Raw genomic sequence first — 23827 nt, forward strand, 5'->3', positions numbered from 1 at the left:
ACTCTATCAGCCTACCAGCATGTAATACGTTCTTTGTTAGAACTCAACTCGTTATTATTTTGCGCATAGATTGCAGAAATACGGGGACGTTTTGATTTAGGCTTTGACACAGAATACAAGTCATGATATCACCCACACGATATATGCTCTGTGTCCAGAGCATGTATGCTTTTCATTCATTTAAGACACATTTATTGCAAGGGTTTTGTATACACATACACTCAACAAATAACCTCTGTCTGTTCTTGTTGCAATGCGTTTATATCGTGGGTGTTCATATGACTTGTATTCTGCTTACAGCTTCGGGGTTCCACTCATTACGTTTAACAATGGCAAAGCCTTTTAAATATAATCAAAACGTTCCTGTATTTCTGCAATATATGGGCAAAATAATAACGGGTTGAGTTACGCGGAGCGCAGTCAGTGCTTATTTCCGCATTGTAAAAATATTCTACCACCGGGCGCCAACTACGCATGGTCCGACCTGTGCTTAAATATACGCACAAAGTCAAGCACAAGTTCAAATAGATAAATCCCACACTTTGCTTAGGAATGGTCGTACGCACGGCTTAAGCACATATCTGTGCGTACGTCAGGTTGATACATGAGGGCCCTGGTCTTCCTGAGAGAGACAGGAACAGCCTTTGTTTACATTTAAACAAAGGAGGAATTAATTGTCAAGTTTAGAGAACATTAAACTAGAAAATAATAATAATTAAGTATAAAATAGAGACTAGATCTGTTTAGATTATTGTATAGATCAGTTCAAAACTAAACAAGATAATTAATAGCCATGGTTAAGTGATTTAAGCCTACAAAAAGTAAAGTTAAAAATAGCCTAAAGGCATCTGATGCAGCCTTTTCAGTGGAAAAAGGTGTCGACAGGCCAAAAAACATGCCTGCGAGAAAACCCTCCTATTTTGGCTCAAGGAGAGAAACATACTTTTGGACAAAAACGTAGTTAATGTAATATTAGACATTCATACTGTACAGGATAATAACAGAATAATATAGATCGGGATTTATCACACGTGCGTACACAGGTCCTACGCACACCTGTCATGATAACTATCACCTTGGTCCTACGCCGAGGCTTGTGCACACTTTCACGTATTTGCATACCAAAACCGCCCCGATTAACCATATACGGTAATGGAACACCCCCATGAAATGTGGAAAAATGGACTAAACCAAGGGAAGCGTGTTATGAGACAGGCTGACAGACGTGTACACGTACGGTGATGTCGGATATGATATCTATTAACCATTGCTGCCTGGGCAGCGCAAACACTAATAAAGACTGTGCTGGAATATGACTGCCTTTTTCCGTTTTGTTTGATTAATACCCAGGGATTAAAGTTCTCAATTTTATTCCAAATCGCAACGGATTTTCCGTAAATTTTCTACCTGCTGCATATGATTTCTAGAGGCATACAATCTATTTTGATGTCAGTATTGGGTAGCCTATATAAACAATAATACGAGAGCATATACAAGAACAATGAATCTCACTGCCATGTATGATATAGCCTACCTATGTGATCAATACAAACTGAATTCCATCATGTTTGTGTGCGGGAGCTCACAAGGCTGTTGTCACAATGGGTGGTACAGTAACAACAGTCTACACAATATCACGATGGACCATGCCATGTAGCCTATGTTCTATTATGACATGATCTGTGACGACAAATGTTCTAGAATGTTTGATTATGACAGCATGCCTATGATCAATAAAAATGCGAACTTGAATCCCATCATCATATTTACATAGTCTGTCCACTATCTTTATTACTTTGTTATTCCCCCCCCCCATCTATGTAAAGCGACCTTGCATGGGTCTCTTGAAAGGCGCTATGTAAAATGAAGCTATTATTATTGTTGTTATTATTATTATCATGTCTGTGTGCTGAGCTCAGTGAAGTTTCAACGGAGCGAGGTAATCTATTCTATTCAACAAATTGAAGTAGAAAGCATTCCGTTGTGGCCAATCTTATTTGGAAACATGACACGTCGCTTTAGCCTATATTCTCAAATTGCATTTAATGGCTGAATGAATGAAAACTTTATTTAACAGATTGCAGAATGGGTACAATACAGTACGGCTCAATACACACAATTGTTAAGGGGATGCAGACCAGAGAGAGACTTTTGTCTTGTTTACATCAGGGTCCCCCAACTCGAGTCCTCGATATCCTCGCGGACGGACCAGTATACCTTTATATCATATCATATTCATATCATAGTTTACTCTATCAGCCTACCAGCATGTAATACGTTCTTTGTTAGAACTCAACTCGTTATTATTTTGCGCATAGATTGCAGAAATACGGGGACGTTTTGATTTAGGCTTTGACACAGAATACAAGTCATGATATCACCCACACGATATATGCTCTGTGTCCAGAGCATGTATGCTTTTCATTCATTTAAGACACATTTATTGCAAGGGTTTTGTATACACATACACTCAACAAATAACCTCTGTCTGTTCTTGTTGCAATGCGTTTATATCGTGGGTGTTCATATGACTTGTATTCTGCTTACAGCTTCGGGGTTCCACTCATTACGTTTAACAATGGCAAAGCCTTTTAAATATAATCAAAACGTTCCTGTATTTCTGCAATATATGGGCAAAATAATAACGGGTTGAGTTACGCGGAGCGCAGTCAGTGCTTATTTCCGCATTGTAAAAATATTCTACCACCGGGCGCCAACTACGCATGGTCCGACCTGTGCTTAAATATACGCACAAAGTCAAGCACAAGTTCAAATAGATAAATCCCACACTTTGCTTAGGAATGGTCGTACGCACGGCTTAAGCACATATCTGTGCGTACGTCAGGTTGATACATGAGGGCCCTGGTCTTCCTGAGAGAGACAGGAACAGCCTTTGTTTACATTTAAACAAAGGAGGAATTAATTGTCAAGTTTAGAGAACATTAAACTAGAAAATAATAATAATTAAGTATAAAATAGAGACTAGATCTGTTTAGATTATTGTATAGATCAGTTCAAAACTAAACAAGATAATTAATAGCCATGGTTAAGTGATTTAAGCCTACAAAAAGTAAAGTTAAAAATAGCCTAAAGGCATCTGATGCAGCCTTTTCAGTGGAAAAAGGTGTCGACAGGCCAAAAAACATGCCTGCGAGAAAACCCTCCTATTTTGGCTCAAGGAGAGAAACATACTTTTGGACAAAAACGTAGTTAATGTAATATTAGACATTCATACTGTACAGGATAATAACAGAATAATATAGATCTTTTTAATCTCCTCAGTTTAAGACGATAAGGATGCTGGTTGACAATTTAAAAGTTGAGTTAGACATAAAACATATTATAGACTAAAATTGGAATTTGGTTAAAATGCTTACAGTGTTTAAAAAGGTTAAAACTAAGTCAAAGATACTACTTTAGAATATATATAATACAATAAGCATGGTTAAAGATAAAAAATAGGTTTAATTAGATATTTAAAAGGCCAAAGAACTCAATAAAAGACATTTAGAAACTGTCTAGTCAAAATAAATAATAATCTCTAAGTTTAAAGACAATAAAAGCGTGACAAAGTACTTTTAGCTGGTAAACTAGGAACGACTCATGGGTTATTTCTGTTCAGGATGGACGGCCCGCTAAAACTGGAATCTTTCCATATAATGAGGAAACTGGTGACAAGATGGCGTCGGGTACAATCCACAAAATGGCCGACGTCTAGACTAGCCAATCAAGAACAAGGTAGACGCCCCCTCGCGATCGTCACTAGGCGACTCGCGTAGGGGCGGGCCGTTCGCTTTATAAACAGGAACCCGAGGAAAGAAGAAAACTCAACACAGCAGAACTCCACCTCCCAGAAAAACGGTACGAGAACAGAGACGAGCTGGGTTACCAAGGCAACCATTGTTAACAACGAGACGGCGCAGATAATTGCAGAGCTGAACCCTGTTAGACATAGAAGTAATTCGAGAACCTGTGCAATTCATTTTGTTTGTGTTTCTTGGAATGAATAAACACAAGCTGTTTTTAAGACAAGACAAGACAATCTCGTCTGACTCTGATTCATTCAAACCACTATTGAGTGAGTATATAAGGGTTTTACAACGCAGAGAAAGGAGACCATTATACCAGCATAGAATTATCACTGCAAAGCTCTAGGCTTGTAACGACATCAACAAAAATTATTACTAAATATGGTCGTCAACCAAGCTTCCCCCCCCCCAATGAAAATTACATGAGACGTCACGTTAATGGAGATCATGTGACACTAACGTGACGAAATTATTCATGCAATATCGTTGACTAAAAACGACACAAAATGTAGTTTCCAAAATAAAGACTTGCTAAAAGTTTATTCAACATCAACTTCAATTGTACTTGCTACTTGCTAGCTAACAGGACTTGTTTGCCGACTGGAAAGTAATGTTGTATCATTTTAATCGGTTCATAATGTATTATAAGCTAAATACATTGATAGTATGAGATAGATGTTAGATGTCAGCTTTTTGGTAGATACTAGAGTGTGTATACATATATAGAATACATTGATAGCACGTCAGTTAACAGTTAAAAGGCTTTTGATAATAAGAGAATAATTTTTTGTTAATAGTTAAGATTACAGAGTCAGCCATTTAGTGAGAAAGCACAAGTTATTAAATTATGATTAGTAACTATATATATATAATGAACTTAAAGTAACTCAAGCCAGGGGTTATATTTGAGCATCATCAAGTCAAGTCAAGTCAGTTTTATTTGTATAGCACATTTACAAATGACTAAAAGCCAAACCAAAGTGCTTCACATGATAAAAACACATACAATGCAATAAAAATACACAAAAATTACAGAAAAAGGTATAGTACAGTACATTTAAGAAAGCAAGGCAATATAGAAAGAGACAGGAAAATTGGATAAAAAGTCCAGAGTAACCGTGGACGTCATAAGTGGCAGGTTAACTCTGATCAAAGGCCAGGGAAAAGAGGTGTGTTTTAAATTCGGACAAGCTATGTTTTTGTAGATTTGAATTTGTATTGGGTTTTTACTACCGGGCAGTCCGGTAGAGAGAGAGGGGGGAGGAATGGGAGACAGAGCAGGAGAAGACATTCGGCAAGGAAAGCCGGGTCCGGGAATCAAACCCGGGTGGGCCGTGTTGCGACGCAGCGCATTATGTGGTTTGCCACTCGGCCGCACCAAAAGAGGTGTGTTTTGAGCAACGATTTAAAAACCTCTAGGCTCTGGGCAGGTCTTATGTGGGGGGGGGGGGGGGGGCTGTCCCAGAGCCGGGGGGCAGCAGCAGCGAAGGCTATATCTCCCCTAGTTTTGAGCCTGGTCCTAGGCACCTCCAGCAGCAGCTGGTCAGCAGACCTTAGGGCTCTGGATGGGGTGTGGTGATGCAGGAGCTCAGCTAAGTACAGTGGAGCCAGCCCGTGTAGTGCTTTAACACTAGCACAGCCATGGAGAAAATGCCACTAATTCCTGCCAGGAACGAGTCAGATGACCCGACAGCTTATATGAGAAAAATGAGAAAAATAAACAGTGTAAACTATATAATTACCTCTGAATATAAAAAGATTACAAAATATAATATAAAAAAAAAGATAAAAAAATATATATATTATAATTATTTTCTTTTTTTTTGATGGAAGAGCCACACATTGACAGGCAAAATAGCCACATGCGGCTCGCGAGCCACGGGTTGGCCCCCCCTGCGCTAGATGATTGCAAAGTGCTGTGCCTTTCGTCTGTTCCAACGGCCCATATGTGGAATAACGTTCTCATTACATTTTCCTGAAGTCATTTTGAAATCTCAGAAACCATGCCAGATAAAACGGGTACTTTTAGGAAAAGTCATTGAGTGACAGAGCTGGAGCTCGACCGAGTGACGAGGATACATTTATTGAAAATGCCTAGGGGTCATTTGACCCATTGTCGGCTGTGCTAGTGTTAAAAACAGTCAGTAAAAGTAAAAAATCAATACAGAAACCGATGGGGAGCCAGTGGAGTGAAGCCAGAACCGATGTGATGTGGTCACGTTTCCTGGTACCAGAAAGAAGACAGGCAGCCGCATTTTGTACCAGTTGCAGGCGACGGAGCAGCAACTGGTCAATGCCAACATACAACACATTGCAGTAATCCAGCCGGGTCGAAATCACCCTCTCCAGATCCTTCTGAGAGAGGTATGGTTTGGTCTTGGCCAGGAGTCTGATGTGGAAAAAGCTGGTTTTAACCACCGAGCTAACCTGTTTGTCAAATAAAAAATGTCTGAGATTACTCCAAGGTTTCTGACAGAGGAGCGGATATTTGAGCCCAGAGGGCCTAGGGCATTGGCAGTAGGGTCAACCGAATCATTACTAAATAAAATTATCTCTGTTTTGCGCTCATTTAAGTTGAGAAAATGTGCACTCATCCATATTTTTATGTCAGCCAGGCAATCTAACAGTGGCTGTATTGTAACCGTGCCTTTTGCTTTTAGGGGGGAAATAGATCTGCACATCGTCGGCAAAGCAGTGGAAGGACATGTTGTGCTTCGCAATGATTGAGCCTAAGGGCAACATATATAATTAAAAAAGGATGGGGCCCAGTATCGACCCCTGGGGCACCCTACAGGTAAGAGGGGCCGCTGAAGAGAATAATTCTCCAAGTTGGACTGAGAAGCTCCGGCCAGTCAGGTAGGACTTAAACCAGCTTAGGGCGACGCCTGTGATGCCAACATATTTTTCCAACCGCGACAGTAGGACAGTGTGGTCTATAGTGTCGAAGGCGGCTGTGAGGTCTAAAAGCACGAGAATGGCGAGATTTCCAGAATCGGCAGCTAAAATGAGATCATTAAGAACTCTCAGAAGGGCTGTTTCGGTGCTATGGCGCGGTTTAAAGCCAGACTGACATTTTTCATGGATTTTATGTACATCTAGGTGCAGTTGGGCATCCTAATGTTAAAAGACATAGGTGAGTGAAATTATCACAAAAGGTCAGTATGTGGCTACAATCAGGGCCGCCTCAGGGTGTGTGCGAGCAGTGCGGTCGCACAGGGCCTCGCACAAAAAATAAAATAAAAATAAAAAAAATATATTTTTTATTTATAATTTTTTTTTATTTTTTCGGGGGCCCCCTTCCCGCGAGGCCGTTTTTCATCACAGACCTAAAATCTAGTTTTGCTTATATGCTTATATATTTCACATTAGACACGTTTGTAGAATGTGTCTGACTTGTTCCTGGCTCTGCGGCTCTGCAGATACACTATTGGAGCTCTGGGGCTCTGCAGCAGACATACTATTGGTTTCATCGAAGGGAGGGGTTACATGTGTACAGTCGGCCGGCGTGCGCCGTCAGCTGCGTCTGACTATTTCGCGCGTGCAGCATTGGAGGTTATGCCAGCCAAGACGAAGAGGACGTCGTTTGGCAGATGGACTGAAGATGAAAGTTGTTGCATGTTAGAAAGTTCAGTCAGGCTAGCCATGTCGGCTTAGCTAAAGGCAGGGACAGCTAGTTAGCTTTAGCTACGTTATAATATCGAGTGCTAACGTGTGGTTCAGTCGGGATAGCCATGTCGGCTAGTAGTTTAGCTAAAGGCTAACTAGCGTTAGCTAACCTAGAGAGAGCGCATTGTTATGCCAAGATGAAGAGGACGGTCGTTTGGCAGATGAACTTCGTCAACTCCACGCGGTTGTCTCCATCCTCTTGGACGTTTGGTGAGTTTTTAATGCACTCTATTCTATTCCCGCCGTGGAGATATCTCTCTCTCTCTCTCTCGGGCCGGCTAGCTATCGTGGCTACGTTATGTTGGCTAACGTTATGTGGAGCCAGCGGGCCGGCTAGCTATCGTAGCTGACGTTCTGTTGGACCAGCGGGCCGGCTAGCTATCGTAGCTACCCTTATGTTGATCTAGCGGGCCGGCTAGCTGTCGTAGACGTTATGTTGAGCCAAGCGGGCCGGCTAGCTAACGTAGCTAATATTATATTGAGCCAAAGCGGGCCGGCTAGCTAACGTAGCTAATGTTATGTTGAGCTAGCGGGCCGGCTAGCTAACGTAGCTAACGTTATATTGAGCCAAAGCGGGCCGGCTACTGTGAGTTAAAAAAGTAGATTTATCATGGTTTTTGAAGGTCTAAACTATAAAAGTAAAGCCCAATACGGAGGTGTAGTCTGACGTCACTGGTTGTTCCACCCGTATAGAGATTTATCATTGGGAAAATGGATTATCGGCTATTGTTTTTTTTTTTTTTTTATTATCTTTTTCCTCCTCCTTTTTCCTCCGATTTTCTCCCATCCCAATGTTAGTCGTTATGCCAATTCCCAATCCACTTCCTGGTCGCTGCGCACTTAACCCCCACAGTCGGTCTGGGAGAGTGGAGGCTACCACGTGCTTTCTCCGACACACGTCCAGCCAATCAACCGCTTCTTTTCACCTGGCAGCGCAGATTCTCACTGAGAGGGCGTAGCGTGTGGAAGGATCACACTATCCCACTTAGATCCTATCCGCGCTTAGCAGGCGCCCTGACCGAACTGTAGGAGTCGCTGTTTACAACGACCCGGACCCACCCCGCCAGCTTCTCCCACCCTCTAATACTGCCAATTGTATTAGTGTGAACGGCCAGCCAAGCTGGTGACAACCCCGGAGCTGTGAGCTGGATTCGCACGAACGCAATCTCCGTTACGCCACCTGACCGCCCCCGATTATCGGCCGCATGGAAATTGACAAGCTTCCATTTTTGCACAAAATGAGTTCCCTTCTACCACTAACATCATTGTTTAAGCATTTTTGGTTGAAATAAAGGTAGTTATAAGGTTTTTAATTTGTCGTAACAAAATAACTACATTTACCAGTAGGCAGCCTGTTGTTCACTAGGCAGCCTGTTCAGTGCTGTCGCCTAATCCACGTCACGGCCAGCTGATACCAAGCTAGGTAGCTAGCTAACGTTAACGTTACCTCGCTAAACGTACTAGACGTTAGCAATGTCTACTGTCGTTAACCATTTTAAATCGGGGCATGTAGAGGTGTTTCGGGACAGAGTAAAATGTGCAGGTCCTCTTCTCAGACCTGTGCAATGACTGCACGCATCATGCCGGCTAGCAAGCTAGCTAGCTACACATCACGGCCGGCTGATACCACAATAGCTAACTAGCGTGAACGTTACAAGCTCAAAAACCTTATAACTACTACTGTCGTGTCTATAAGTTCCCTGGCAGAATACTTTGTTTGTGAGGACAAAAGTATACAAAGAGGAGATAACCATTTTAAATTGGGGCATGTAGAGCCCGCCGTAAAAAAACAATAACGTTATAGACTATACACAATATGTACAACGAAACAATGATTTACATTAGTATTTACAGTGATTTAATATGCAGTGAATACAAATAATGATAACGTAGTTGTTGCTTTTAGAAATGGTGGTTGGCTTCATCTGATAAATGGTTATGATCACCAGAGAGATACTAGCCACAGATTCAGGGTCAGTTATTTTCCCATTGTACGAATTGTTAAGCTTATGGAATGTAAGGGTCATTTTTTATTTTATTTTTTTTTCTCTCTTTTTCTCCGCCTGATTTTTCTATTTTTCTCCCCATCCCAATATATATTTTTTTCATTATGCCAATTCCCCCCCTCCCCTACCTGGTTGTTGTGCGCATGTTCCTCCTACTGGTCAGTACAAGGGAACCCTGAAGATACCACATGCTTCCTCCGACACACGTGGAGACAGCCAGTGGCTCTCTTCTCACCTGGCAGCGAGGACTCTCATTGGTGAAGCGTAACGCGTGGGAGGTCACACTGCCTTCACCATTTCCTGCCTTTCGCTGAGAAGGCGCCCAGACCTGACCTGTAGGCGTCGCTGTCCACAACGCCAGATTACCACCCACGACTTCCCTCCCCCTAACTCAGCCAAACGAGTTAGTATGACGACCGGCCCAAGCCGCAGGGCAATGCTGACTCCGGGAGTCGAGACCGCAGCCTCTTGCATTGGTGACGAGCGCAATCTCCGCTACGCCACCCGACCGCCCAAATGTAAGGGAGATCTGATCCTAGGTCTGCGACTAAAGCCAGGCGTCTACACTCTGGTGACGTCAGTCAGCAGCGCCAAATAGCAGTGTAGTTTCCCAGCGAATGAAAACATAAATGTTGTTATTTTGCTACCTTTACGATTAATTGCGAATATTTTCATGTTGAGCTATAGATTGTGGATGAATACGCACAGAAAGGTACACCATGCGAATGTCCATGCTTTATTTGTTTTAAACAAACCGTTTTAGAAATGGGCAATGGGGAAATACATTAAGTGGAACAGAGGGTGGAACAGGAAAAAACGAAAATGACGTAACCACTACACCTCCCTATTAGACTGAGACTGAATTAAGTCCACAGAGAAGCTGCAGTGGAGGGATATGTTTCTCAACACTAAATCTATCAGTGAGATTTTGCGATGCATGATTATAAATGATGGGAAGCAACATAAGGGCTAGTTTGAAAAATAGTGAACCTATGTTTTAATACTCACCCTCTGTGCCATCAGGCTCAGCCTGCTCCTCACGCTGTTTCTGCTTGAACTTCAAGTTGCCATGGTGAAGCACAGCACCAGTCAGCTTCCAGATATAATTCTTCTCTTCACCAGTGAAGCCCAGAACATCAATAGCATCCTGTATGAACAGAAGTTGAAATAAGTAAAAGAAAAAAAATTATAAGAATGTCAGCCACATGCAGACAAGTGACCAAGAGCTTTATTGTGGACTAGTGGGTTGAAGGCACACTTGTAGAGCAAGGAAAGCTGGATATGTCAGCTACGGTTCTCGGCAATTCGAATTTTGGTGTTGAATTGAAGGCCTTCTAAATTTGAGCTTCATAGTGCTTCCTTCAGGCCAACTAGGTTTTTTAATTAAAATGTTTTGGATAAGTGGATAAGCGATCATTGCTGTTTTGCTTTAATGCAATGTATTGACTTGCTTTTCATCTTGAAAATTCATGCTAACTATACTTCCCAGATGGTTCTTCTGTGTAACAAACCATCTGACGGGTCAGGTTAATTCTAAGTTATTTACCATCTTATGGCAATTTGAGAAAATGCATATGTAATGTAATTATTCTTAAATTAACATTTAAACATACAAAATAATATAATAAGTTGGAACATCTGTAGGTAGATTACTACACATCACTCACATCAGTGGCTTCCAACTCCGCTTTGTCATCAATGCTGGCCACAGTGATATGACCCTGACTGCACATGGGGAAGTCATAGGGGTTGCTGGTGATGAGTCATTTCTGGTGTGGAAACACATCAAATAAGGTAAACTGGATCTGCTTCCGTCAAATGATTATGGACCATTGTTGTTGACAATTAAGATTAGTTATATCAGTTATCGGTTAATCAGTTATTCAGCTCACCAATCAGCTCAGGCTTGTGGTTGGTCATCATCTGGTAGAAGATGTGGTAGCCTCTCTCATCTGCAAGCTGGAAGCTCACTCTGGACTTCTCCAGCAGATCTATGAGGTTTGGTCATAATAAATATCTAGCCTACTAATAATGTCACTTGTTTAATTTTGTATGTGAATGTTATACTTACATGTTTCAATATCAGCACTGGACAGTTTGCCAGTTGGGAGAAAGTGGATTCTGATGAATTTACCCTTTTCAGAAGACCACAACAGTGTTATTACTGTGTAACCAAGTAATGCCCAAGTGATATTTGATAGAAAAGTAAATATTCAACTTACAAAGCGAGAGGAGTTGTCATTCCTCACAGTCTTTGCGTTACCATAACTCTCCAGCAAGGGATTGGCTGCAATGATCTGATCCTCCAGTGACCCCTATAATAATTACATTTTCACATTTTAACAATCATATCAGTAAATGTATGTCCACTCTTTGTTCAAATGTCTGTGGTTTCCATTTTCAGTATATTCTCTCAGTATTTTACCTGGATCTTTGATTCTTTCTTCATCTCTCCACCAGGACCCACTGCGATTGTGGCAGAGTACTGGATGACACGCTTGGTGTTCACAGTCTTTCCGGCACCAGATTCTCCACTATGTATAGATAATTGAATTAAGAGAAACTCACAAACTAATTTCAATCATTTTGATTATATTGATATTTTTTTATGAACAATAGATGAGAAACCTATGTGATAAGAACAGACTGGTTCTTTACAGATTTATTATCTGTTTAACCAAACCAAAAATAATAATTCATAGGATTTTCATGACCAGGACATACCAGTAAGCATGAACTGAAAGGCGTTGTCAGAGACAGAGAAGATGTGGGGTGGGGCCTCCATACGCTTCTTGCCTCTGTAGGCATTTACAACATCCGCATCGTACACTGGGAGCCACTTGTAGGGGTTCACAGTGGCACAGAACAGCCCAGAGTAGGTATGAAGGGGAATAGACATTCAGGAACATTTATAGTAGGCTATCTAACGGTAATTATTTAATATTGCACCTTTTACTCATATTTGAGAATATCTTACGTAGATCATCCATGCGGCATAACGCTCTTTGAGGTTATACAACACAGAGGCTTTATTGAGATGGGTCATCATGGCCATGTCCTCAATTTTGTCATACTTGGGAGGGTTCATAGGGTGAACATCATCCTCCTTAACGGTTTTCTCCTGAAATACAGAAACACAATTTCAGTTTACCGACTCATCTGCAAGTTGTATTGCTTTGAATTCTGTATGAAACACTTCAGCCTACTTTACCTCCTGAGTGTCATGCACTTTGACAGTGACTTTGGCACCGTGTTTCTTCAGGATGGTACATTTGAGGTACAGCTCCTCCTTATCAGCCACGTAAGCAGCGGCCTTAGCATCAAAGGGTGCGGTCTGAGCTGCAAGCCTCTCAGCCTCTGGCTTACGGAGGTATATGGCGGCCTTGCCATAAATGGCCATCTCCGCGTCTGTACTCATGGTGGCGGCTTCCTGTGGCTGTCAACAGACAAAAAAATTATTTACATAAGATTAAAACTAACAAACATGCTGCTTTTATATTTGACTGAGAAAAATATACCATGTTTTTTTAACCAACTAAAATGTTACCTTGTTACTACCTCACAATGTAGAACCCTGCTTGAGAGAATAATCATGTATTAATGTTATTCCGTTATTACTTGAGTTATATGTTTTTCCCACAAGTATATGCATTTCAATTTGATCACACTGAATTATGGATACAATTATCTTTATCCTTGACTCACAGATTCTAAATTAGTCCATGTTCTTTCCCCAACATACAATTATTTGAAGGATGACAGATATACCGAATATGAAGGTATACCGTCAAAGGTATGGATTTTTACTATACCGTCATTCATGATATATACATAATATATTTACTGTGTATATACATACAAAATACTGCATGTTTTAGTTAATTATGTTTAGTTTACTTTTAGTTAAAAATGTGTTCCTTGCATAGTATTTAAAAAAGAAAAATAATATAGACCATTTTGAATGAAATGTAATGACAATGTTATTAAAAGTTAAAGACATACAAATATGGTATGTCACATAGTAATTTGTACTGGAAAACATTATACTATAAAATACCATTATACATTTTAAACTAAGACAAATATTGTGATATGATATGAAATTAATTTGATCAGTCAACATGTATAGCACTGAAACATCTCCCATGCAATACCTTCACTGTGAATGGCAGCTGAAGCATCTGTGTCACTTACCACCAGCTGGAACAGATCTCCACTCCACTACCTCCATCTCTCTCTCTCAACTGTCTTATATAGAGCTCACTCTGCAAGCCAAGCAAAAACTAAATGTGGGCATCTCCTCAAAAAGGTCAAATGGCTTTTGATTTATATTAGCTTTTTTATCATCACCCACTACTGTGGTGCTAGATCATGTCGCTTTATACCATATAGATACATTTTTGTGTATTTCATTAATGTGAAGATACTTTGAGTTATCATGCTTAGATCCAACAATCTTGCAAATGCTGAATTCATATACAACATGTTTAATTTTTGCATTCAGCGGATTTAATGCTGCATTAATAGTTAATACAATTACAAAATATTACAATCAACAAGATAACAACTGTGTTTTCATAATAAAGGTTCAATAATTGTTTCACATATTAAGATATAATATATCCTAATATATAATAACATATAATATATCATCTTAATCACATTGACATATAAAACTCTAATAATAAACCCACGGTGCTCACAACATTGCAAACATAACAGGAGTGCATTTCTTGGCAATAATCAGAGTCATTAAATATATTGCTGCGGGTGTCTAACTTATTCACAGTGGGTGTAATGTTGCATGTATTTATAATCTGGGAATATTTCCATTACTACTTTATTTGATTTCATCCGCTTGTTTTATTTTGTGATAAGTTTCATGTCATATTCATTAACACATTGGGTGCCATACAGTATGCCCATTTTTACCACTCTCTGCCAGTGCTGTAAGCCTATGGAGTGGCTCACCTTCTTTGCAGGGCTATAACTTTTTAAATATTATAGCTATATCGACATTACTATGGCCCATTCAACATCGGGTATCTATCGTTCCGGATGTGGGAACGTTATATTTTCCCATTCATACATTGTCGTGTTAGTACCGTCGAGAATATAAGTATGTTTAATTCCTAGAACGTGCGCTGTAGGCCCTGACGCGTATTATACATTATCGATTGGCGTTTCGTCCCTATGCATGCTATATTATACATTTCAAATGCATATGATCGCTATACATTATGCTCCATCATGCATGAAGGAAAGGGGGGGGGGGGGGTCGTTTATGATTCCTTGATTGTCACTAACGGCTTTCTTTAGTAAGACACCATACGTTGATTGGACAGATTGCAATGAAATAAATGGACAATCGAGCTGGAAATAAAATCACTTACCTGTTGGGTCTGCTCAAGGGGCCTGCGTTGGCATGGGCAACAAATCTCCATGACAGCCAGTCTCCTCACTGCAACTCATTTGCCGCCTACGTTGCTGAGATGCGTAAAGTGTTCGACCACACCCCGGGTGGCTCGGACAGTTCTGCCGCCTTGCTGTCCATCCGTCAGGTCCACCGAAGCGTTAGTGAATACGCAATTGACTTTCGTATCCTGGCAGCGGGCTCCGGTTGGGGTGACGTCGGGTTAAGAGGGGTATTCCGTCTGGGTCTCAGTGACACTCTCAAAGACGAGTTGGCTTCCAAAGAGAAACCAAACTCCTTGGACGAACTAATTGAATTAGCCAGGGATTTGGACACACGTCTTCACGAACGCCGCCGTGAGAGGGCAAGCAGTACCCACACGTCATTGTCCAAATCACCTCGCTCTGCCTCTTCCATATGCACCGCGCACTCCGGTCCCGAACGTTACGATTCCGAACCAATGGAACTCGACCGGTCTTGTGTCTCCCCAAACGCCGGGGCTCGGCAGTAACACTGGGCGCCTGCTCGAGCCAGAAAGACACCCCCAGCTCCGGAACTAATATGCAATTCTGTGGCACCCTGTGTTGGGGCGAACAGTCACTCCCCCTGTCCGCTCTAGTTGATTCGGGTGCTGACGGAAATCTCATAGGTGCCGGCTTGGTCTCCCGCTTCCGCATTGCTACCGACGCGCTGCCTGTTCTCCGCGACGCCCAGGGGCTGAATGGGAGGCGGCTCATGCGGATAACTCATCGCACCAAGCCACTTCGCCTATTACTCTCCGGTAATCACAGTGAGGATATTCGTTTTTACGTTAGTTCCCCGAATAATCCAGTTGTGCTCGGCATGCCTTGGCTAAAACTACACAACCCGGTCAGGATAGCAGCAATACGACTAGGCTGTATCGTGTCATCCCCTGTAAGCTATCTATATTAAATCACCATCTATGCTCACCTGCCTACCTCTCATCTTTTCTACATGGTGTCAGACGTTGTGGACACAGTCGACAACCCGCATCCGAAAGTGAAAAGTGAAGACTTAGGAGGTAGCCTATAACTAGGCTATATAACGCGTGAGAGGCTCTCGCCAACCGGAGACTCACATTCAGCATGGCGGAAGGATTCCGCAAACCAGGTCCACTCGTGTTTGACAGCCATGTTGCGGAGAACTGGAGAATATTCGAGCAAGAGTATGATATATTCATTGCTGCCGCACACTATGACAAGCCGCCTCGCTCTCAAGCCTTCATCTTGCTAAACCTGGCTGGCTCGGAAGCCATAGAGCGGGAACGGGCATTCGTATATGCAGCAGCCGTGCGCGATGGAGAAGAGGGGGAGGGACAATAAATAGTCCCCGCACAATCAAGAGAAGACCCGGAGTGCCTGAAAAGGAAATTCCGTGAGTTATGTAATCCACAAACAAACGTCACAATGGAAAGGGAGAAGTTTAATACAAGGAGCCAGAAACAAGATGCGACAATTGAAGCCTATGTCAGCGATTTAAAAATCAAAGCAAAGAGCTGTCAATTCTGAGATTTGCGCGAAGAGCTAATCAAAGATAGACTTGTGTGTGGCATAATGAATGATGGCATGAGAACAGCACCAATACAGAAAAAAGCATGCTGTGAACCAGATTGACAGAACAGTATCGTCAGGCGACAGCGACGATTTGTTCTACTGTGATGGGGTCACAGTAGCGACGAACACAGTCAATACTGTGGGATCACCAGCGACACAAAAGAGTGAAATATTCTGCAGAGTCCAGGTCCACGGAATCCCCGTCGAGCTCAAAGTGGACACCGGAGCCAAGTGCAACGTGATATCTCGCAAAACGTTCAACCAAGTGAAATACAAAGAGAGAGTGGATCGCTCCATAACAGCGAGGCTGATTGCTTATGGAGGAAATTAAATATACACCTTGGGGACAGCAACCCTAGCATGCTACATAACAGACAAGTCCCACTCCCTACAGTTCCACGTGGTGCAACGTTCAGACGCTGCTGGGTTTACAAGACAGCCTTAGCATGGGACTGGTCACCCTCAGCAAGGAGATACACCAGCTACATCTGACAGACGAGGAAAGTTTTTCACACAAGATGTTTTCGGACTATTCAGACCTCTTCAAAGACGAGGTGGTTAGGCTCCCCTACACCTACTCCATGAAAATCGACCGAGAGGCCACCCTGTCGTCAGGCCAGCACGCCGGATCCCAGTCGCTATGCGAGAGAAGGTCAAGATGGAACTGGACAGAATGGCAAGCACAGGCATCATAACCCCAGTCTCAGAACCCACTGAGTGGGTATCTTCTATGGTAGCAACCCACAAGAAGAACTCAGACGACATATGCCTCTGCATTGATCCACGAGACCTAAACAAGGCGCTCAAACGACCACATCACCCAATGCGCACTCTCAACACTGGATGCCAAGAGCTCCTTTTGGCAAATACTACTGGATCACAAATCATCGCTACTGACCACATTCAGCTCGCCATTCGGACGATTCCGTTTCCTCAGAATGCCCTTTGGCATAAGCAGCGCCAGTGAAGTCTTCCAACACACAATGGAGCAAATCTTCGCAGGATACCCCTGTGCAGTGATAATCGATGACATCATCGTTGGAGGAAGCAGCGAGAAAGAGCATGACGAAAATCTCAAGAAAGTCCTTGACAGAGCATGTGAAGACAACTTACGGCTCAACTCCAAGAAATGCAGGTTCAGACTGAAGGAAGTCGGCTACGTTGGACACCTGTTCACAAGTCAGGGTCTAAAGCCAGACCCATCAAAGACGCAAGCGATCAGCGAACTGCCTGCACCAGAAGATGTAACGGCTCTGCAGCGGTTCCTCGGCATGGTAAACTACTTGGCCAGGTTCGTCCCAAACTTCAGTGAAATCTCAGCCCCCTTGCGACACCTAACGCACCATGACACGGAATGGTGTTGGTACAAGCAGCACCAAGATGCATTTGACGCGCTGAAACAGTGTCTCTCAAACCTACCCACGCTGATGTACTACGACGTCCGTAAGCCTGTCACACTCACGTGCAACGCTTCCCAGTATGGCCTAGGCGCGGCATGTCTACAGGACGGTGTCCCAGTCGCTTATGCATCCTGCACCTTGACAGAGACGGAAATGCGATACGGGCAGATTGAGAAGGAGCTTCTCGCAGTGGTGTTCGCATGCTCCAAATTCAACAACTACATATACGGAAAGCACATCCAGATCGAAACGGATCATCAACCGCTGGTCATCATCCTGTCAAAGCCCCTACACACGGCTCCAGCCAGACTGCAGCGTATAATGCTTAGACTCAAAAGGTACGATTTCGAGCTGAGATACAAGAAAGGGAAAGGACATCTATCTTGCGGACACGTTGTCACATGCTCCCAGACAAACCACAGACCGGCTTAGTGGTGAAAAGACAGACTTTGAGGTCATGGCAGTGAGACACATTTCCTCATCACGCCTGAACGAGCTCAAGGAACACACAGAAAGGGACCCAACCCTGCATAAAATATGCAACATCATCAACCATGGATGGCCTGCGAGGGAGTCGGCGCTACCGGCAGGGGCTCGCTAATACTTTGCATTCAGAGATGAGCTCACAATCGACGATGGCGTCATCATGAAGGGCTCAAGAGCCGTCATTCCCAAATCGCTGCAAATGGACTACATCACGATCCTGCACAGAGGCCACCCTGGCACAGAGTCAACCAAGCGCAGGGCGAGGGACATTGTGTTTTGGCCTGCCATGGCAAAGGATATCGAGTAGAAAATGGCATCATGCCACGTCTGCAACAGCACAAAACAACACCAACAAAGGGAGCCACTCAAGCTGCATCCCATTCCAGACTTACCGTGGTCAACCGTGGCGACCGACATCTTCGAGTGGAATGGACGTCACCACCTGGTGCTGGTCGACTCATACTCAGGTTGGTTCGAGGTGGACCTGCTGCGTGACATCACATCCAACACAGTGATAACAAAACTGAAAAGACACTTCGCTGTGCATGGAGCCCCATACAAAGTAATATCGGACAACGGGGCCCAGTACACAAGCCAGCGCTTCAAGGAGTTCGCCTCGGCCTGGTACTTAGACCATGTGACCAGTAGCCCGGAGTTCCCGCAGGCGAATGGACTAGTGAAGAGAGCTGTGCACAGCGCGAAGCAACTCATGGAGAGGTCCAGACGGGACGGAACAGACGTCTTCCTAAATCTGCTCAATCTCCGTAACGTTCCACGTGACCAGTCACTTGGGTCACCGGCTGAGCGGCTCATGTCAAGACAGACACGTACCACCCTACCCATCTGCAAGACACTACTGGTTCCTAAGGCAAAGGACAACAAGATGATCAAAGCACAGCTCGAGAAGAAACGCAGCGTTCAGAAGTCGTGCTATGACAGATCAAGCAGGCCCCTCCAGCCACTGGCCCAGGGACATGTAGTGATGTTACAGACTCCACATGGATTCGACCGGATGGGCACAATCAAGAGCATCTGTAAGGAACCTACGTCCTGGAGTCAGAAGGAGGAGAGTACAGAAGGAACCGGAGACACCTTCTTCCTGTCTCGGAACCGGAACCGCCACAGGGTGACCTCAGCGACCCCTGCGACCCCAACATCACTCTCCAACCTCCGACTGGCCAACCCGAAGGCAACATTCACCCCGTCACCGAGGAGGCAGACGCTCAACAACACGCCAGAATACAAGAGACTGTTCAAAAGACTCACCCGCACACTCAGTCTCTGCACATCTCACGAGCAGGCCAAACAGTAGATATATGTAGTGTTTGTCACAAGGACTGTTCAGAATATATATATATTTTTTTTTATTAAAAAGAAGGAGTAATAATGTGCATACTATACACCTGTTGTGAATTACCACTTGAAGTACAGTTAACCTATGGTTTGTTCAAATAGCCACATGCTAGATATTAGTAGTAATCACTTTCATGGCTTAATTTGTTATAGCCTACTAGCCTGTAGAGTATTGTTAGTATTTGCATTAGTGCACAACTTAAGAGGAAGGATGTAGAGCATTGTGTTAGTCCGATACACAAGCTTGATACATGACGGCCTCCGTACTACTCTGACGTCACTCAGAAAGTAAACACCGGTCAGGATAGCAGCAATACAACTAGGCTGTATCGTGTCATCCCCTGTAAGCTATCTATATTAAATCACCATCTATGCTCACCTGCCTACCTCTAGTCTTTTCTACACTCTCCACTATTCCCCCAGTATATCATGACCTGGAGGCCGTGTTTAGTAAACAGCATGCCCTCTCCCTGCCACCCCATCGTCTGTACGATTGTGCCATTGACCTGCTCCCGGGAGCCCCGCTCCCCGCTAGTCGCCTGTTCAATCTCTCGCGCCCAGAGAGGGAGTCCATGGAGAAATATGTTCCCGAGTCCCTAGCCTCTGGCATTATTACCCCCTCCTCCTCGCCTGTCGGCGCTGGTTTCTTTTTTGTGTCTTTTTTGTGGCTCCCTTCTCCCCTGTATTGACTACCGTGGTCTCAATAACATCACGGTCAAGAACAAGTACCCCCTGCCATTGATAAACTCTGCTTTTGAGCCCCTGCAAGGTGCCACCGTTTTCACGAAGCTGGACCTCAGGAATGCCTATCACCTGGTCCGCATCCGGGAGGGGGACGAATGGAAGACAGCCTTCAAGACACCCCTCGGCCACTTCGAGTACAAGGTAATGCCCTTCGGGTTGACCAACGCCCCTGCTGTCTTCCAGGCCCTTGTTAATGATGTTCTCCGTGATGTCCTGAACCGCTCTGTTTTATTTTTATTTGGATGACATTCTTATTTTTTCCCGCTCGATGGAGGAGCACGTCCAGCATGTCCGCCGGGTCCTCCAGTGCCTGCTGGAGAACAAATTGTTCGATAAGGCGGATAAGTGTGAGTTCCATGTCCCCTCCATCAGGTTCCTCGGCTACATAATTGAGAGCGGCCAGATCCGGGCAGACCCAGGCCCAGGCCCACCATTGTGAAGCAGCTCGAATGCTTCCTGGGCTTTGCAAACTTCTACCGGCGCTTCATCAGGGACTACAGCCGGGTCGCCCCGCCTCTCACTCAACTCACGTCGCCCTCCATGCCCTTCGTCTGGTCCACTAAGGTGGACTCCGCCTTCTCTGAGTTGCATAGGCGCTTCACCTCCGCGCCCATCCTCATCCAGCCGGACACGTCCCGCCAGTTTGTGGTAGAAGTGGATGCCTCCAACACCGGGGTGGGACCGGTCCTCTTCCAGCGCTCCGCCCACAACCAGAGGCTACTCCGCCCCTTCCTGACAAAAGAAGCCACCCAACTCCTCGTCCAATCAACAGTCATCTCCCGCCTCGACTACTGCAACGCACTGCTCGCTGGCCTCCCGGCCACTGCCACTAAGCCTCTTCAACTCATTCAGAACGCAGGGGCCCGCCTGATCTCAAACCTACTGAAGTCGGCCCATGTCACCCCACTTCTTAGGGATCTGCACTGGCTCCCCATTGCTGCACGAATCCGCTTCAAGGCCCTCGACCTAGCATACCATGCGGCAAAGGGAACCGCTCCCGCCTACCTCCGGTCAATGGTCTCTAACTACACACCCTCAAGACCCCTACGCTCTGCATCTTCTGGCCGCCTCAGACCTACTCCTATCCAAGCTCCGGGAGGGTCATCAAAGAGAAGTCGCCTATTCTCAGTCCTTGCCCCACAATGGTGGAATGAACTACCCACCCCAGTTAGGACAGCCGAAACACGTCCAATCTTTCGCCGTCGACTAAAGACGCACTTCTTCAACCATTATCTGAATTAAAAAAAAAAATTAAAATCTAACCCTAACTAACCATACTGTCATGCACTTGTCCTAATAAACTAACCTACACCGTAGCACTCAACACTTTGATGAACATTGTTACTCAGCGGATAGAGTTTTGCCCTTCCTGATGGCTTGTTGTACAGAACTTGTAAGTCGCTTTGGATAAAAGCATCAGCTAAATGACTAAATGTAAATGTAAATGTATACACCCCTGCGGCTAACTCTCTCGCCGCCTGACCCTGGCGGAGGTCAACTATGACATTGGGAACCAGGAGCTCCTGGCACTCAAGCTGGCCTTGGAGGAGTGGAGGCACTGGCTGGAGGATTCTGAGATCCCCTTCCTCGTTTGGAATGACCACAAGAAGCTTGCATACATCCAGACGGCCAAACGCCTGAACTCCCGCCAGGCCCGTTGGGCGATCTTCTTCGGTCGGTTCAACTTCACCCTGACCTACCGCCCCGGCTCCAAGAACGTCAAGCCAGATGCCTTGTCCCGGCAGTTTGTCCCTGACGGAGGGTCTCCTCACCATCCTTCCCCTCACCTGCTTGGTGGCTTCCGCCACCTGGGAGATCCAGTCCGTCGTCAGTGAGGACCAGCTCACTCAGCTGGATCCAGGTAACGGCCCACTAACCAGCTTTTCGTCCCCGACCTTGTCCGCTCCCAGGTGCTCCAGTGGATCCATACCTTCCGGTTTGCCTGTCATCCTGGGGTCAACCGTACCCTGTCCCTGCTGAAGCGTCACTTCTGATGGGCCTCCATGAGGGAAGACACCTGCGCCTTCGTCCTTGCCTGCCTGTCTGCGTCTGTGCTCGTGGGAAGTCCTCCCACCGACCGCCTGCCGGGCTCCTCCGTCCACTGCCTGTTCCTGGCCGGCCCTGAATTGGCAAACGCGTCAGTGGCCAATCAGAGAGCGTCAGTCAGTGCCAATCAGAGAGCGCCTCCGAGAAATGTGGCTTGGTTTCGTAAGCACGCATCCTGCCCTCATCCGGGACTTCCATCGGGCCAACCCTGACAAGCCTGGAGGGTCGCCAAGAGGCGCCCATAGAGGGGAGGGGGGTCCTGTCACAATCACGGCCCGGGCCTACCTCTGTCCCCCTCCTTCCGTGCCCTTACATGGGCAGCTTCCTGCCGCAGCGTTCACACACTGTCAACTGGCAGCAATCAACGCAGCTGAGAGTGATCCGCTCATCAACCCGTTCCGATATACACTCCACGGATCCTGTCGCTCATCGTCCTAGTGTTAACCCTTAGGAGTCTAACCTAAAGAGCTCCTCCTCCTGAGAATTTCCCCCTTTTTTTTGTTACATAATATAAAATTACAGATTCATACCTTCAAAATAAGCCATCAATTGTCAAATTTGAGACGATAGTTTTCAATCAATGTCCTATCAAACATTCTGGTAAAATCCTAACACCTTTTCAGTATAGGACTTGAAGTAGATCCAAGTTCATTCAGCTATCTGATGAGAGAACTACACTCCCAGAATTCAATGTGATCATTGTCACTAGATCACTAGAACCATTTCACACCTGGAGCAAAGGCCCAGCCATTCCTTTGTTATTCCAGTGAATGGACCCAGCAGGAGGCCTAGCCTGTGTGTGTGTGTGTGTTTCTGTGTGTGTGTGTGTGTCTGTGTCTGTATTTACAGTACTGTACCATATCAAAAAAAAAAAAGCAAACTAGACTAGATGTAAATGTAATGTGTAAATGTGTAAATGTAAATGTGTGTGTGTGTCTGTCTGTCTGTGTATGTGTGTGTGTGTATGTGTGTGTGTGTCTGTGAAACATGTCTTGTACTCATTTACCTCACTAAATACAGCAATGTGTAACTGTAGATTTCAAGAGAGAGAGAGAGAGAGAGAGAGAGAGCGACATTTATAATAATTATATTATTAATTCGTTTTTTTTACACACACACACACTAATAACATGATCATAACCAGAGAAAACAAGACCAAAGACAACTGGAATAGAATATCACACAATTTTATTAAAAACACAGAGAATAATAATCAACAAGAAACATCAACTGTATCAATTGTATTGTACAATGAACAACCCTATATATCACTTTTGGATTACAATAGTAATACAAGGTGCCTCATATGATATTTGGCAGAGAGCGCGAC

The 23827-nt window shown here is 44.5% G+C and overlaps 1 protein-coding gene across 1 annotated transcript in view; it reads right to left on the minus strand.

The window, feature by feature from the left end:
• Positions 1-12899, minus strand: part of LOC311237278 (myosin heavy chain, fast skeletal muscle-like) — a gene marked incomplete at both ends in the record, with an annotated part of 213478 nt that extends 200579 nt beyond the window's left edge. Inside the window, one exon of the mRNA XM_084325082.1 lies at positions 12693-12899. Coding sequence (XP_084181208.1) covers positions 12693-12899 — 207 coding nt within the window. The remainder of the gene's footprint in view (positions 1-12692) is intronic.
• Between the last annotated feature and the right edge of the window lie 10928 nt (positions 12900-23827).

This window comes from Notolepis coatsorum, assembly GCF_963971535.1.
Source record: "Notolepis coatsorum genome assembly, chromosome: 11".
NCBI lineage: Eukaryota > Metazoa > Chordata > Actinopteri > Aulopiformes > Paralepididae > Notolepis > Notolepis coatsorum.